Consider the following 14,481-nt stretch of genomic DNA (forward strand, 5'->3'; position numbering starts at 1 on the left):
TGCGGCATCCTTTCTTGAATAAGGAATGGTTATGATTCTGTTAATTGTCCGGGTTCTTCGCTCGATACTCCCAGCATGTGCGGCAAGCATGGTTCCCATCGGGCCATTTTACCCAGGAGACACCGGCGCCCTTTCTTCGGACAACCAGGGCACTGGCATACCCTATCTGCTGGTTTTGTGCCATCAGAGTGCCAATGGCTTTCTCCCTCGTGGTTTTTGGCCCAGAAATCGCACGTATTGCACATGTATGTGCCGTCTTTCTGTGAGACCCAACGTGGGCCTTGCCCCTTTCTGGGGCAACCAGGACAAGCGCAGACCCTGTCCTCTGGTATCCGCTGCGTCCTGGCCGGTTCCTCAGTTGGGTGGTCATGTTGGCGATTGCCCTTCGCCAGCTGGTTGTAGCATCTGGAGCAGACCCTCCGGCCATCTTTCCAGCTGCGTTTGAGCCGGTCTTTGCCTGTGATGGTTGCCCCATCACAGGCACAGCGGTCAAACAACTGGTGGATATGTGGCTTCGACCCCCCAACCCCCAGGCTTTTGCATGCTGGTGGCATGCATTACACATTTTGGCCCCATTTGGTTGGGTATAGCTAACCGCATACCCAACCTTATCACAGTCACCGCATTGGCAGTGACGACGTTGGATCTCCTCATCGGAGACCGGCAGTGCTTCTGGGAAGCGACCCGTCCGCTGGTATGCCTTTTTGCACATACCGCAGAACCACCCGCCGTTGAAGGAGTGCAGTGGTCCAGTGGACGTGGTCTCCGGCACCCATGGTACCTTTATTACCTGCTTGGCAGTTGGTGCGAGCAACGTTGTACTGCCAGTTCCTCCTGGCAATTCGCCATTTCGCCATTTCTGCAGTGTAGTCCGCCAGTATGTCCTCCCAGTCGATCTCGCCCAAGACCCCGTTGATATAGGTTCAGGATTTAAACTGCACAGTTCAATTGTTCGCACGAGGAGTCCATGAGCCAAGGAAAGTTGTTCAAGTACAACCCAGAACCGCGCTTGGACTGCTACCACCGAGGACATATTTTGTGTGTCGAGCAGGTGCATAGTTACGTCCTTGGGCTAGCTGCATAGCCTGTCCTTTACTGTTGCCCCTCCGCTTTGATTCTGTTCGTCACCAGTACTCTCAGTAATGCAAGGCGGGATATTGCGGCCAACGCAGGAATGGGTTGTATAACACTTCGTATAAGTCGTCGCTGATCCACGACGGAAATCCGACCAACAGCGGCACATGCGGACTTGAACCCAGTCTATGGCAGAGCGTAAACGTTGTGTTTCAGTATTGAACCCAACGCATCAATTGAGGGCGCGACGATGTCCGCCTGCCTTTGGCCAATGCCCTGTCCTCAGCGTTTTACCATGGGAATTCCAGTTTCGATCGTAACGTTGTAGGGCTCAGAATATGGTCGCGGAGACCATCTCTGGTAACCATCATTCGAAGCCACAATGTGATTGTTATTGTCTTGAGTCTATCCTGGCAGGTTAGCTTAGATCAGAACAATAAAATGGCTGAACTTACCGAATTCCAGAACTGTCCAGACACCTGCCGATTTCCCCAGCCTCCATCCAGGGTTCAGAGATGAGCTTGTAGACAATCTCTTCAGGACAGTTCGAACTTGAAATAGTATCGGAAACATATTTGATGGATTCAATGTATTGTGCGCATTTTCCATCTTCATGGTCAATTCGGACGAGATGGTTGTAGAGTTGGTAAGAATGAGGATACGGAACGGAATTCATGGTTCTGGTCCATTGAGGTAGGGCATTCACTAGAGAAACCAGTTAAGAAGCTTACATTCACTGTTGCTAGTCTACTCAATCTTGGACAGGCTGCAGCTTGCCATTAAAAGGTGAATGTCATTCTAATCAAGCTGAGTGACATCATCTAAGTCTAAGCTCTCAACAGGTATACCGGCGAGTCAAAGTGATTTCTTCGAAAATTCTGGGTATAGTTCCCAAGCCATACTCTCCATCCCCGATTTAAAGGGGCATACATTTTATTCTCCCCAACTTACTTTGGCAAATGCATAAGACTCTCTCGCTAATGTCATAGTTAATCTCTGGAACAGTGGGTATGCAATGCAATTCTGGCCATTCCACCAGAGTCAGAAACTAGACTATGAGTATCTCAGCCTGCCCCCTATCTAGTTTTAAGAAGACGCGCCACTGCCTTAGTTTCGCGGGCAGAAATCCCATGGCAGACAATGCCGTGGTGGAATCTGTAATTAACACATAAGAAACCCATGAGCTGCTCACTTTCCTTAATCTTAAGGATGCCTCTAAGAATGAATTAGTCTTCTAGATTAATCCATAAGCTGACTGCTTTTAGCAAATATTGGATGGATACAATGTGGCTGGACAGTGTCTTACTCTGGTATCCCTCTACTTTGAGCTGGCAGCCTGCGCAGCCCTGTTCCTAGAGAATGACACCCAGGCGATGATACATGTCCCAATAGTGGATGATCTGCTAATGAAATCTCTAATTAGCTAAAGCACTACTAATAGGATCAGGCTATGTGCGATGCTCTTGACTAGGCTCATAACCAACTGCCTAGTCTTTGCCTTTGACAGTCTGGACTACATATTAACAGTGAATAAGTGGTGGTGATCGGCTGGTCATTGGATGGACAACTTGCCATGTCATTAGGCTGGACAGCACTACAGCGTGGTTTACCTCCCCTGGCAGCTGTCATCGCATTCTACGCGCCTACCAACTACAAGGACGAGTGGTGGCAGCATCCCATGCTAGACCCAGCGTCGAACTATGAATTAGCCAACCATGAAACTCCAGGGTCCACCAGTGACGCGTTGTCGATCATCCGGAACCTTATCCCGACACTAAGGTTCTTGATCTGGAGTTCTGAGATGTGCTGATGTGCTATCCTTTCGAGGAACGTCGACTAAAGGCCGGTCATATTTAGTGTTGTAGGACTTTTATTGACTCAAATATAACTCAAATACGAGTGGCTTAATCGATTAATTTCTCTATCTGGCTTTTTGAATTGTGCCACAGTTAATGGCCAGAGCACGAAACTGTATATGAAGAAATACCATATGACGGTTACTGTAGCTTGCACGGCGATCTGTAAATGGCAGCCCAACTTTAGGTTCTGTATGGGTTATGGCTAGACCCTGTTCTGACTGCATAACCCCGGTTGGACTGGACCACATGATCTTCACTAACGATTAGGCTTCAGGCTTGCATCTTGATATATGATGCTTTATTTAGCAGTCCCAGACTCACTATGAAACGGCTGTGGCGGCAGGTGGCTGCAGGCAAACTCAGTCTTAATGGGTGGGTAATCTCAAAGTGTAAACTATTGAGAATTAATCTAGGTTCTTTGATCAATCTAGGCTTCTGATCAGCAGATGACCAGAAAGAGAGTCAACTAACTAGAGGGATACCTAACCGCATGTGGTTTTCCTTTCGCCCATGGAACTGTAATGAAAGAGATTATCAAGGCTAGGCAGGCTGCGATCTCTCGCCATTTGCATTTTTAGAGATTGCAGACAAAATTAGCATGGATATGTTAATTTCTATAACGTTCCTATATCAAAAATTTGGATGGTCACTGACATCACCGTACTTGAAGAAGAGGACCACTTCTCTTTTGTTCTAGTTAACCATAAACCAGAGATGGATAATAACCACGGAGGGGAGATGGTCTATACTAGAATGTATCTCAAGGCTTCTGCGGAGAAGGCGGCTCGTAAGTCGAAATATGTTTGAAGCAAACTTGTATATAATGGGTACCAAACTTGAGTTCTAATTTCGTCCAAGGCTATCGTGCTGCGAGATCCATGGTCCAATAATATTTTGTCCAATGGCTATCGCTCATGGTCTATTTCCGGCGTTGTTTGATTATTTCGCCTTCGCAACCTAAACTCAAAAGATGAATGGAAGATTACTGGGTATCATGCCATTGCGAAGCTACATGTCTCCCTTTGGTAATCATGATATAATAAGAGTAGCATCCTAGGGTCGAACAGAATAAGTCTTCTGCCAAGAAACAGCATCTAGACAAGAATCGATTTATATTGTTACAAGAATAGTAAAGTTAAGCAGTTAGCGTGGCGGGGTCAGGCGGAAAATAAAGGCCATCAACACTGGCAGGATTCGGAGGGATGAGATGTAGACTTGGTCTAAAATCAACAGGATTCCCGATTGCATACGGGAAAGAGCTTGGCTAGTATGAGATCACATTGTCGTGTAAATGAGGGAGAAATATGTATATATAGTGTGCTAGCGTTCAGTGATCTGGTGTGTTTATGCATCGTTATTGCATTACAACCCATAAAGAAGCTTTAGTCCTTGGTACAAGGGACTTTCCAATATCAAAGTCTGGTGTATAATTTCTACCATTATGAAAGTTAATGCTACTTTGACTCTGCTGCTGCTTGGCCTGGCAGTTGCATCGCCTTCCTTGGAACCCAACGGTGAAGAGAGTCTTCAGAGTATGTCTCATTCTCTCATCTCAGGATATATGTATAACGCTATTACATAGAGCGTACACAATGCCATGGAAAAGATGGAAAACGCTGCCACCCAGACCACAAGAAACAAAATGGTTGTTGCCAGGATTTTAAATGGGTCTGTTGGGATTATGACCCTAACTGCCATGACTGGGATTGGAACCGGTGCGAGTGCCCTTCTAAAGACCATCACTGTCACCCAGACCATTGGCACGACCACGGCCGTTGCCGGTGTGATAGGGGCTGGTGGTGCGATAATCATGATCCTCACTGTGACTGGGATTGGGGAAGTTGTAAGTGCAAAGGACATTAGGTTTTGGGATATCATATTGGAAAGGTAACATGTTGGGCGTTTTTAAGAGCTATCTCTACTGGAATATTGTCTTGTCTAGGATGGATGTGAGTAAATAATAGCATTAAGTGTTCCTTTAAGTATCAGAATCACAAAAGTATTGTGAAATGTTCTCTTTCATTGTTGTCTATTCCCCTGTTATTTCTCTCATGTTTAATTGCAGATGAGAATACCTCAAATTAAAAGTTTTGATTTTTGCTGATATGGAAGTAATAGTATATAAGAATGGAATTTTGTGTTTTAATACATCTAGTCAATGACATCCATGATTACAATATTTCTATGCGGAAAAGTCATAGATATCCCATAGTGAATCCTTCACCATCTTTAATATCTAGATTAGTCTGAAAAGGTCAAAAAACGATCAATCTAACACATATTAATTAGGCAAGAATAAGGAGTATAAGACATTTCACATTAGTATTACACTGTTAGCAACATTCTTAGTAGTATTATAACCATATCTCCCGTCATACCATGTGTTGCTAGTGATTAATATAGGTAATAGCTGTAGTAGTCTGATTGGGCTTTCTAGAATCTTTAGTAGCCATTAAGGATAACTACATGATATCAATTCAACCACTCTCCTAAGCTGGAGACGGACCCGCCGCAGCTAAAGAGGAAGAGCTCTGGGGTAGCTCCTGGAATGGTTGAGTACTATGACCATAGTAACAGTGGAACTTTATAATGTCCTGGTTACCTGCATGGTTTTATAAATATACAGATTCTCATCTCACAATAGCATAAGCCTAGAGGCTATTTGCTAAGGATGTATCGTCTACATTTTCTAAGACACCCAGTTTGGTACAGTTGTGTGGCGCTGTGAGTTGTGCGCATCCGTCAAGCATTTATGCCTTCCGGATACTTTCTGTCCTAGTCGGCCTGCCTTTGAGGGAGACTGGTCAGCGAGCCAAAGACCTCATCGTTGATTGTCATTTGGGGAAGTACGTGCGGACTCGCTCTCATTATATGGTCACTATATTCCCCTGGGCATTGCGTCGACACTTTAACCTCAACTTTCTGTCTGTATGATAAAGCATAACTACATAATGCCTCGTCCTTCTATTAAGCTTGAGACTGTTAACGTAATCCACAAGCGAGCGGCCATTCCAATCGAGCGGCCACTAAACCATACACTTTTGGCCGCCCCAGAGATTAGAGGGTATTTACAACCCCTAAAACATGATTCTATTACTAAATCTAGCTATTCTTGCGCTGCGGACATTGCAATCGCTTATGGCCTATAATATGGCAGTCACTGCAGCGTGGGGGTGCCCGTTGAGGGCGTTGTTCTGCATCTACTTCCTGGATAGCTTCATCAGCCTGATTCCTCTGTTGAATGAACTCCTGCCCTTCCTGGATAGAGAATCCCTCTGCAGCTTCTATCTACCGCCTAGATCGCTTCCTATTTTAAACCTGCTTCTCATGTGCGGCACGTAGATCATGATTTTCCTTTGCAAGAAGGATAGCGTTATTCATTGCCATCTCACACCCCTTAATAAGCTGATCTAGCGCAGACTTAGTAGGGGTAGGAGGACTATATGTACGCTCCCTGAGTAGCTTTTTAAGTGTATTTTCCTGCTTCTTCAACTGCTTAAGGTTATAGGGTGTTTTTGGGATGGAATCTGTTGATCGGCTGCCTGGTGGCGTAGGGGTCTTAAGCTGGATATTAAGCTGACTAAGCACCCGTTCTGGATTCAGTAGTATTAATCCAGTTGCAGAAAAGCCACTTTTGATATTATCTGATGAAAAGATTGCTGTACGGGCCTGCGGATAGGCCTCAAGGAAGTTAAGCTTATTAATATAGTTAAAACTAACTCATGTCTTCTCCTCAATTATGCGACCATACGCGCGCTTTAGAGGAGAGAAACAGCCAACATCTAGAGGCTGAAGAAGATGTGATGAATATACAGGCATACAGAGTGGAATAATATTATTCTTACTACAGATATAATTAAATTAAGGTGTTAGATGGCTCCCATAGCCATCAAGAATTAATAGTTAATATCTACCAGTCATATGACTAGTAGTAGTAGGAATAAAGACTTTTTGAAGCCATCATAATCTAATCTGATCAGTTATCCATCCATTCTCACTAACCTCAATCCGCCAGTCTGCTGGTAAGGCTGTATCTTGATACCAGCCCTTAATATAGACCTTTCCCTTGAAGATAATGCATGGTGGAAGCACCCAGCCAGTAGAGTTAATACACTCTATAGATGTAACCCATTCGCAGTTCCCTAGCTGGATAAGGAAGGGCCATCTAAGCATCTCAGCTCTTATAACTACCTTAGCAGTAGCTACTAAGCCCATTGCGAAGCCAGTCTCATTAAAGTTATAGATATCTTCAGGCGCGATCCCATACTGCATTATAGTGATCTGGACACGATTAAACCACTCTTGGATAATCTTTGGATCTTCATATTTAGCACACTAGTAATTGTAGCGCCTAGAGAACCAGGTCTTGATCTCCTCATGCCAATTAACAAAGTTATATACCCAGTTCTTGCCTACAGTCTAAGAAATAGGTGATCCGCGCTTTGAGAGGAGAATATTAGCCATTTCTTGAACATGAGATGGCTGAGGGGCTGCTCCATGTTAATCCAAAGATAATATCCACCTAATAAGTGATTCCTCTTCATTCTGCGTCATCTTATGCCCGTTTGCGCGTGCCTCAGGTCAAAAGATATAGCCATCTAGGCGTCGTCGAAGAGTTGTGCGGGGGACATTATAAACACGTGCAGCTTCAGAAATATTGCGAATTTGATTATTTTTGATAGCAGATATTGCAAGGATAATTCTTCCCTCCTGCTCAGCTAATTCCCTTGATTTTTTATGAGAGTTTGGAGGCATGGTGACGTGCTAATTAATTCAAAATAATAAGACGCGGTCAAATCTGAAGAGGGTGGCCGCTCGATTGGAATGGCCGCTCGCTTGTGGATTACGTTACAAGGCTAGGCTGACTAATCTCTATTAAAATAGTGCCTCTATTAAATCTCTCTAAACGTTCCTTCTTGACCAGCATGGCATTGAGCTTATGATATGTACGATTGAATCACACCTACAGAAGTGGGGTATTAAGAAGTAAGATCATATGGGAAGCTCTGATACTGTGCTGCATGCTTGTATTAGGGTTCCTTTTTTCCAGGTTGGCTTAGAGGAAAAGGACGTCTTCTGTGTCCTGAAGGCTGAGGGCTTTTGTATTAGTCCTAGGACAATGAAGTCCGTCTACTGTATTGGTATAGATCAACGCCCTATGTCTTGCCCAGCGGGCTGACACTCTCCGGTTGTTATCTATTTGAAGCTGGAAATTTTGAGAATTAAACTAATTATTACTAAATTCCAGCCAGTTGTTTCTGGAGTGCTTTAGGTTCGTTAAGGATATTTGCTATTGCCATGTCCTCATGGGTAAGTTCTCTATTTTCCACACAAGCTATGCAGTATAACTGCGTCATATATGTTGGTATTTCCGTATGATCCGTGTCTACTGTTGGCCCATCTCCTGCACTTTACGCTTATGTGCTAATCTTTTGCTCCTGCGTCGATATTGCGATGTCCTTCGACAGGCCACACATTCAGCATCTTCCTCAAAGAAGTGCTCATCCCTAAAGAGGTCAGTCGCCCTAAGAGGTCACCCTCCGCAAAATGGAGATACTCACATAGCAAGCTCACACTCATGGGGAGCATCCTCTGCGCAACCAGAGCATACGCACTGCCGGTACGTACAATCATGCAGCACTCGTATGATTCGACTCCACATGTCGTACAAACTACCAGTAATGGTCGAATTGTCCCTTCCACTAGGCTGCTGGCCCTCCCTGCAAACCGAAACGCGCTCAATGAGAACAGAAGGTCCATACTTAATCCTCTCAACCTCTACCCATCCCGCTTTATTGTCGGTTTGCCAGTCGTCCTCCCGCACACAATCCCACAGTCTCCATCACGGGGCTGACGTCCTGATCAAAGCACACTACCACAGTCCCCTTCCCTCGACATCATCCCAGCATCGACAGTCCTGGGGTACAGCAAGGACAAAACTGCGATATCGCCAATCATGTCCGTAAGAATACTGCGTCCAGAACCTCTCTGTGCATGCCCACGTCGGCACAATATGCGGCAGGGACTGTTTCCCACGTAACTTCCGCACGGTTTCCTCGGCGTCTTCCTCGTTATCGGCTGTAGCTGTTGCCTCCCTGTGCATTTCCTCCAGGGCATGTTTTCTGTTAGCTTTTCAGCGCGGTGGTGCTCCATGCACTCTTCTATACTTCCCAGTGGGGAGTAGACGTCTACACGGGGCCAGTAATTGTGTAGATTTCCACAGTTTGTAATACCGTGGCTGCTGAGCAGCTTAGAACCAAGTTCCTCTGGGGTCTGTTTTAACTCGGATAGAGTATACAATTGAATGCTCTATTGGTTAATAATTATAGAATCTGGATTTCACTAAGTTTGTGATCCGAAATACCCACGAACTACCTAATCAGGAAGACGGAAACGAAAACTTGTAACACGTCAGTTGACCAGACCCATCACCAATGAAAAGAATATTTTTGAACATCTTCCAGCAGTTCCATGGATGTGCAGGTCGTTGACCCGCAGGGATATAGAGAAGATTCTTCCCCTCCCGAATCACCCACTCGCCGTCGTATCTCAGCCCGTCAATTGCAGGCCATGCATATGCCGGTTTGACTGCAGGTCGTCTGGCAGAAGACACCGAGGGAGATGCCAGCCCTTCCTCGGATGCCGGCAGCTGCGGACTGACAGAGCCATCGTCGAGGCTGGATCGTCCCAGGTCCGTCAACAGGAATTTGCCGTCGGCGAGGTTCAATCGTCCCAGGTTCGTCAACAGGAATTTGCCGTCTTCGGAGAATGAAAGCGCGTCAATTGCTTCTTCCTCGAGCTTGAAGGTATGGGTGCAGGTTCCGGTAGCAGTATCCCAGAGACATAACGTGCCGTCAACGGACAAAGAGGCCAGGATCTTGCTGTCCGGCGAGAATGCTGCCTCGATAATGTCATTCTGGTGGGGGCTGTCTAGAGTCTGTTGGACATCAGTGGCTATGTTCAGTAGGAAGATCGTCTGAAATGAGAAAGCGGCCAGGAACTTCCCATCGGGGGAGAAGTATGCATCGTGGATTGAGAAGCCCTCGAAACTGTTTCTAGAGGATCCAGTGACCGGATCCCAAAGCTGTAAGGTATTTACGCTGCCACCAGCGAGGGTAGTACCGTCTGGAGAGAAGACCACCTTGATAATGCGTTCTTCCCCGTAGTGTTTGAGAGTGTGCAGGAGTCTGCCTGTCTCAACGTCCCACACGCACACGGTGTCCTCCTGTGCAGATACAAAGATTTTGCTGTCTGGAGAAAAAGTGACGAACTTGACTTCTTTGGCGGGGTGCGTGAGTGTATGTGTGCAGACACCATCAGTGGTCCAGAGTTGCATGGTGGCACCTGTTGAAACACACAGGAGAACGGTACCATCCGGAGAGCAGGACAAGAAACTGACTGAAGCGCCAAGCCCTGGCGAGGTTTGCTCCGCTTCGCAAATTGAGCCGTCCCAGAGTCTCACAGACACGTTGCGTTCAACGGACGCGAGGTAGTTGGCGTCTGGTGAGCGGGAGACTGATCTAACGTCACTCAATCGGCCCCGAAGAATCTGCTCGCAGACGGGATCGGCCGCATCCCAGAACTGCACTTTACCATACGAATTGAGAGCGACGAACCGGCCATCTGTCGTGAACGCACTGAAGGGACGGAAATAGTCTCCATTCGATTTCTGCCCGAAAGTAGCGCTTTCGAAATCCCAAATCGCCGTTTGGGTCCACGAACCCAATGCGAGAGTCTTGCTATCCGGCGAAAACGCCGCGGACTGGATATCCTCAAGAGACTTGGGTAGTTGTTGTTTCACTGCCCCAGTAGCAATATCCCATACCTGTACTCCTCTGTCTGTGCAAATGGCAAGAAGTTTACCACCTGGCGACAATGCAATGGATGTCACCCTGTAGTCGGCGACATCCTCTAGAGTCTTGTCACATACCATGCCTGCGGTATCCCAGAGACAGATTGTTCTACCGGAAGCCACAGCAAGACATGCACCGTCCGGTGAAAAGGCCGCTGCTGAAATGGATCCATCTGGAAAGTCAAGGGTCTTTTTGCAAGCCTCGGTGGTAACATCCCAGAACCGCACTGCACTTTTCGCAACGGTAGTGAGGGTATTACCATCTGGCGAAAAGGCCACTGCGTAAACCTCATGACCCTCATCGCCCTCCTCCAGGACTCCCTCCTCCAGAACTCGCTTGCAGCCACCAGTGGCAAGGTCCCACAGCTGCACTCGCCCAGATGTAACCAAAACGAGGACCTCTCCATCCGGTGAAAAAGCGACCGAGGGGAGCTGGAATGTCGGGGATTCAAAGGCCTGCAGGCAAGCATCCCACGCGTCACCGACACCCTGGACAGACTCGATAAACGACAGCCTCTCCTTCCAGAACATGTTTCTTACGTGGCTTCTCGTGGGGCTGAGCGCGAGCGCAGTTCCGTATGTCTGTAGTGGGTACTGTTCAATGGTCGTCCGATGCCTGCGGACGAAGTTTTCAGCGTCCTTCAAGAAACTAACGAACTTGACGCCTTTGCTCGATGAAGACTGCAATCCTAGTTAGACATAGCGCATGTGAATACTGAGTTGGTCACTTTCCTTCATATAATTATGGAGTTTGATGATTGACAATTGTCCGCTGGCCAGCTTATGCATGATACTCAAGCTCTCGAGCCAGTGGAGGAAATGAACCTTGAGAAAGGAAAAGATCTCCCCGTCATCAGCGAACAATTGACAATTCTCGTCCGAGATTTGACCAACTTCGAGAAGATGATCGACCCAAAACTCGCACGAGTACCGTAGAGCAGCTAGTGGATCCGGATAAGGAATCACGATATCGTCTGATTGGTTCCCTTCCTCGATGTCGCAAATGTTGCGCTTTAGCCCCGATTCTTCTGCAGACAATCCTGCGATTGAGCGTTCACAGATGTCAGCATGGACTTGCGCGGGTCCGCACTTCTGGAGCCGTGCGTCGAAATTTGACATCAGCCATTCACGGGCTGACAGGTGCACAAGTGAGACGGTATTGTCTTGAACAGTCAAGAATGAGCCGCATTCTTTCACAATTCGGCCCGGTATGTCAGCTGGGTCCAGGCCAGCGATGACGTGCAGCTCATCGAAAGACAGGGGCCGGTAGGCAAGGCAAACAGCAGCCAAAACACTCCGGCAATACATGGGATCTTCATCTTGGCCCCTCTCTACTTGGTTCATCAGATGGTCGTATAGTGTGAGAAGATCATTAGGGCATTTCTTAATCTTTCTCATGGCATACAATCCGGGGGTGTTCTGGAGCTCTTTGAACACCAAGGCCACCCACAGGAACGTATTCATGGCTCGCTGACGAATCTCGCGAGAGATTTCCTCTTGAATCTTTGGTGTGTAGCCCGGCTTTTTAGCCAGCTTACTGAGATGGTGGTCGATGTATGCGTTGACAGCGTCTTTGCTCCGAACGTCGAGCTCGCGGATGGTGCCTGGCGTGTCCCGCTCCTTGAGCTTCTCGTAGACGTGGACCTCGGGCCGACTGGAGACTAGCCACCTGACCTTGTCTGTTGCGCGGAGGGACTCCGACATGAGCTCGATCAAATGTTCTCTTCCCGGTGTTTCCACCTCACATTCATCCAGAGCGTCGACGATCAGGTAGACGGGCGACAAGCTTTCGTCAGCCAGCATTTCTAGGAACACTCTCTTCAGCGTCCAGAAGGCTTGACTATCATTGAATCGGCTTCCGCTTCGGTACTTGGCCAGTAGATGGGAGGTGAGCTGTGGTTGTCTTTGCAGGAGTAACCAGATCAAGGATCGCAGAGCGGAAGTTGCGTCTTTGAGGTTTTGAGAGGCGCTCTGGCAGAAAAAGTATGTCAGGTTGGCCCCCAGCTGTTTCTCGAGTTCCCGAATGATGCCGATCAAGAGCATGGTCTTTCCCGTGCCAGCTGGCCCGTTGATCCACAGCAGTCGACATGGATCTTGGACATCCCAGCTTGTCCAGGCGGTGTATTGTTCCGTCCGGAGCACCCATTCGTAGGCTTCCTTCAGCAGCGTGTCCTTGCGCGCTTCAATATCCGCCATCTCGCTCTGAGCGTCGACTGCATCGAAGTCTCGAAGGCATTTTGCGGTCTCATCGTCCAAATGCATCTTCTTCTGATCATCGTTTTGCTTCCGAATATCCTGACGCATACCGCTCAGAAGCTCATTCCTCTCTTCTCCATCCTTGACGATTTTGCCAGTCATGTCCCTCATTTGGAGTGTGGTAAACTGCTTCAGGTAATTTTTGACCACGGTCTCCGCTTTCTTGACATCCTCCAAAGCTTCATCCCAGTCTTGCAAGTTGAGCATCTGACGGAGGAATTCTTCGACTTGGTTTCGGTAGTAGGAGCAGACGCTCTTCATCTGATACAAGAGCAGAGCTTTGTAGAGTTTGACAAGCGTGCTCTTCAACTGATCCCGCACTCCTTCGTAGTTCTCCTCCCCAACTTTGATGTATTCCTTTCTCAGAATGTGTTCGGACAAACTGCAATACCAATCCATGTTGGCTACCACATACTCCATGCCGACCTGGTTCGCCTGCGAGGCTTGCATCGGATTTATGAGGACCTGCGCGGGTGTCAGGGGGAAATAGTACTACAACGGACCTCTGACAAGCCATGCTCACTCACCTGTAGTACGACGCAGACGCCAGCCCATGGCAGAGCAGCCTGTGGAATATTCCCGATCGCGGTGTCAATCAAGCCCTTGGCCTTTAAGAAACCGTCGGCCACAACGCCGACCCCTTTTGCGACGGCCGATGTCCTCGCAATCTTCTGCACACCGTCTCTCACCAGCTCCTCCATCGCCAGTTGTCGTTCCACCGGGTCATCCATTTCTGCCAGGATACCGTCCGCCCCTCCATTTTCATCGGGGTGGAGGTTCTTCGCCATGACCTTCACATAAGACTTTACAAGAGCCGCCTCCTCGACATACAGGCTGTCATATGCGTCATTCCAGAGAATTTGCGATGTGGTCAGCTTCGGAGTGCGGTCAACGTTCGCCTCCGGTTGTTTTGTTGCTGGGCCGCCTTCACCGTCGTTCTTGCCAGGTTGTTGTCTCTCGGAAGACCCATTACTCAAGGCACCCGGCTTTTCGTTCCTTGTGGCAGTGGCATATTCTTCAGGCTCCTTGTCTTTGCGACTCCCACATGAGAACCAGCACCTTGGCATCGTGACAGTATGAGCCCTGGATCGATTGCTACCTTGTTAAGCGATAGTTATTGTTATTATTGGAGTGTTTGAGTAGTAATTAAGGTGGCAGGCAGCATCCCCGCTTTTACGGCGTACTTCCGATATCATCAGCAGCGGCTGAAAAGGGGCGCTGCACCTGCAGTTGAGGTGGCTGTTCACCAGACTCCCTCCCGACATCTAGACTAGATAGTAGCTGTGGAAGGTAAAGTCCAAGTCAAACAGCAAAAGCCCTGCGGCCCCAACATCAAGTGTCCTAACCTTCCTTATCCCTGACTCGGGTTTCCCTCTGCAATGAAAAAATGTTACAGGACCAGATCTCCAGTGAATATTTCGCTGACTCTGGGCTAAATCT

At 47.7% G+C, this 14,481-nt stretch overlaps 4 protein-coding genes across 4 annotated transcripts; 1 reads left to right on the forward strand and 3 right to left on the reverse strand.

Annotated features, from left to right (window-relative positions):
- Positions 1 to 40: 40 nt before the first annotated feature.
- Positions 41 to 2,061, reverse strand: P174DRAFT_434828 (uncharacterized protein; the record flags this gene model as incomplete). Its single annotated transcript, XM_024825898.1, has 5 exons — positions 41 to 935; positions 1,369 to 1,479; positions 1,530 to 1,779; positions 1,806 to 1,821; positions 2,026 to 2,061. The coding sequence occupies 5 exons, from the start codon at positions 2,059 to 2,061 to the stop codon at positions 41 to 43; spliced, it is 1,308 nt and encodes a 435-aa protein (XP_024679046.1).
- Positions 2,062 to 4,374: 2,313 nt separating this feature from the next.
- On the forward strand, positions 4,375 to 4,890 carry P174DRAFT_434829 (uncharacterized protein; the record flags this gene model as incomplete). The annotated part of the gene is made up of 3 exons (XM_024825899.1): positions 4,375 to 4,496; positions 4,518 to 4,776; positions 4,876 to 4,890. 3 exons carry the CDS (start codon positions 4,375 to 4,377, stop codon positions 4,888 to 4,890), a joined length of 396 nt encoding a protein of 131 aa, XP_024679047.1.
- Positions 4,891 to 8,687: 3,797 nt separating this feature from the next.
- Positions 8,688 to 9,239, reverse strand: P174DRAFT_497395 (uncharacterized protein; the record flags this gene model as incomplete). The annotated part of the gene is made up of 1 exon (XM_024830898.1): positions 8,688 to 9,239. A coding segment is annotated over one exon (444 nt), but the record flags the coding sequence as incomplete, so codon positions are not given.
- Positions 9,240 to 9,265: 26 nt separating this feature from the next.
- Positions 9,266 to 14,134, reverse strand: P174DRAFT_396024 (WD domain protein). The gene is made up of 3 exons (XM_024823716.1): positions 13,569 to 14,134; positions 11,518 to 13,506; positions 9,266 to 11,466 (listed from the first exon to the last, which is right to left on the reverse strand). The coding sequence occupies exons 1-3, from the start codon at positions 14,106 to 14,108 to the stop codon at positions 9,313 to 9,315; spliced, it is 4,683 nt and encodes a 1,560-aa protein (XP_024679049.1). The 5' UTR covers positions 14,109 to 14,134; the 3' UTR covers positions 9,266 to 9,312.
- Between the last annotated feature and the right edge of the window lie 347 nt (positions 14,135 to 14,481).

Source organism: Aspergillus novofumigatus, assembly GCF_002847465.1.
Source record: "Aspergillus novofumigatus IBT 16806 chromosome Unknown P174scaffold_8, whole genome shotgun sequence".
NCBI lineage: Eukaryota > Fungi > Ascomycota > Eurotiomycetes > Eurotiales > Aspergillaceae > Aspergillus > Aspergillus novofumigatus.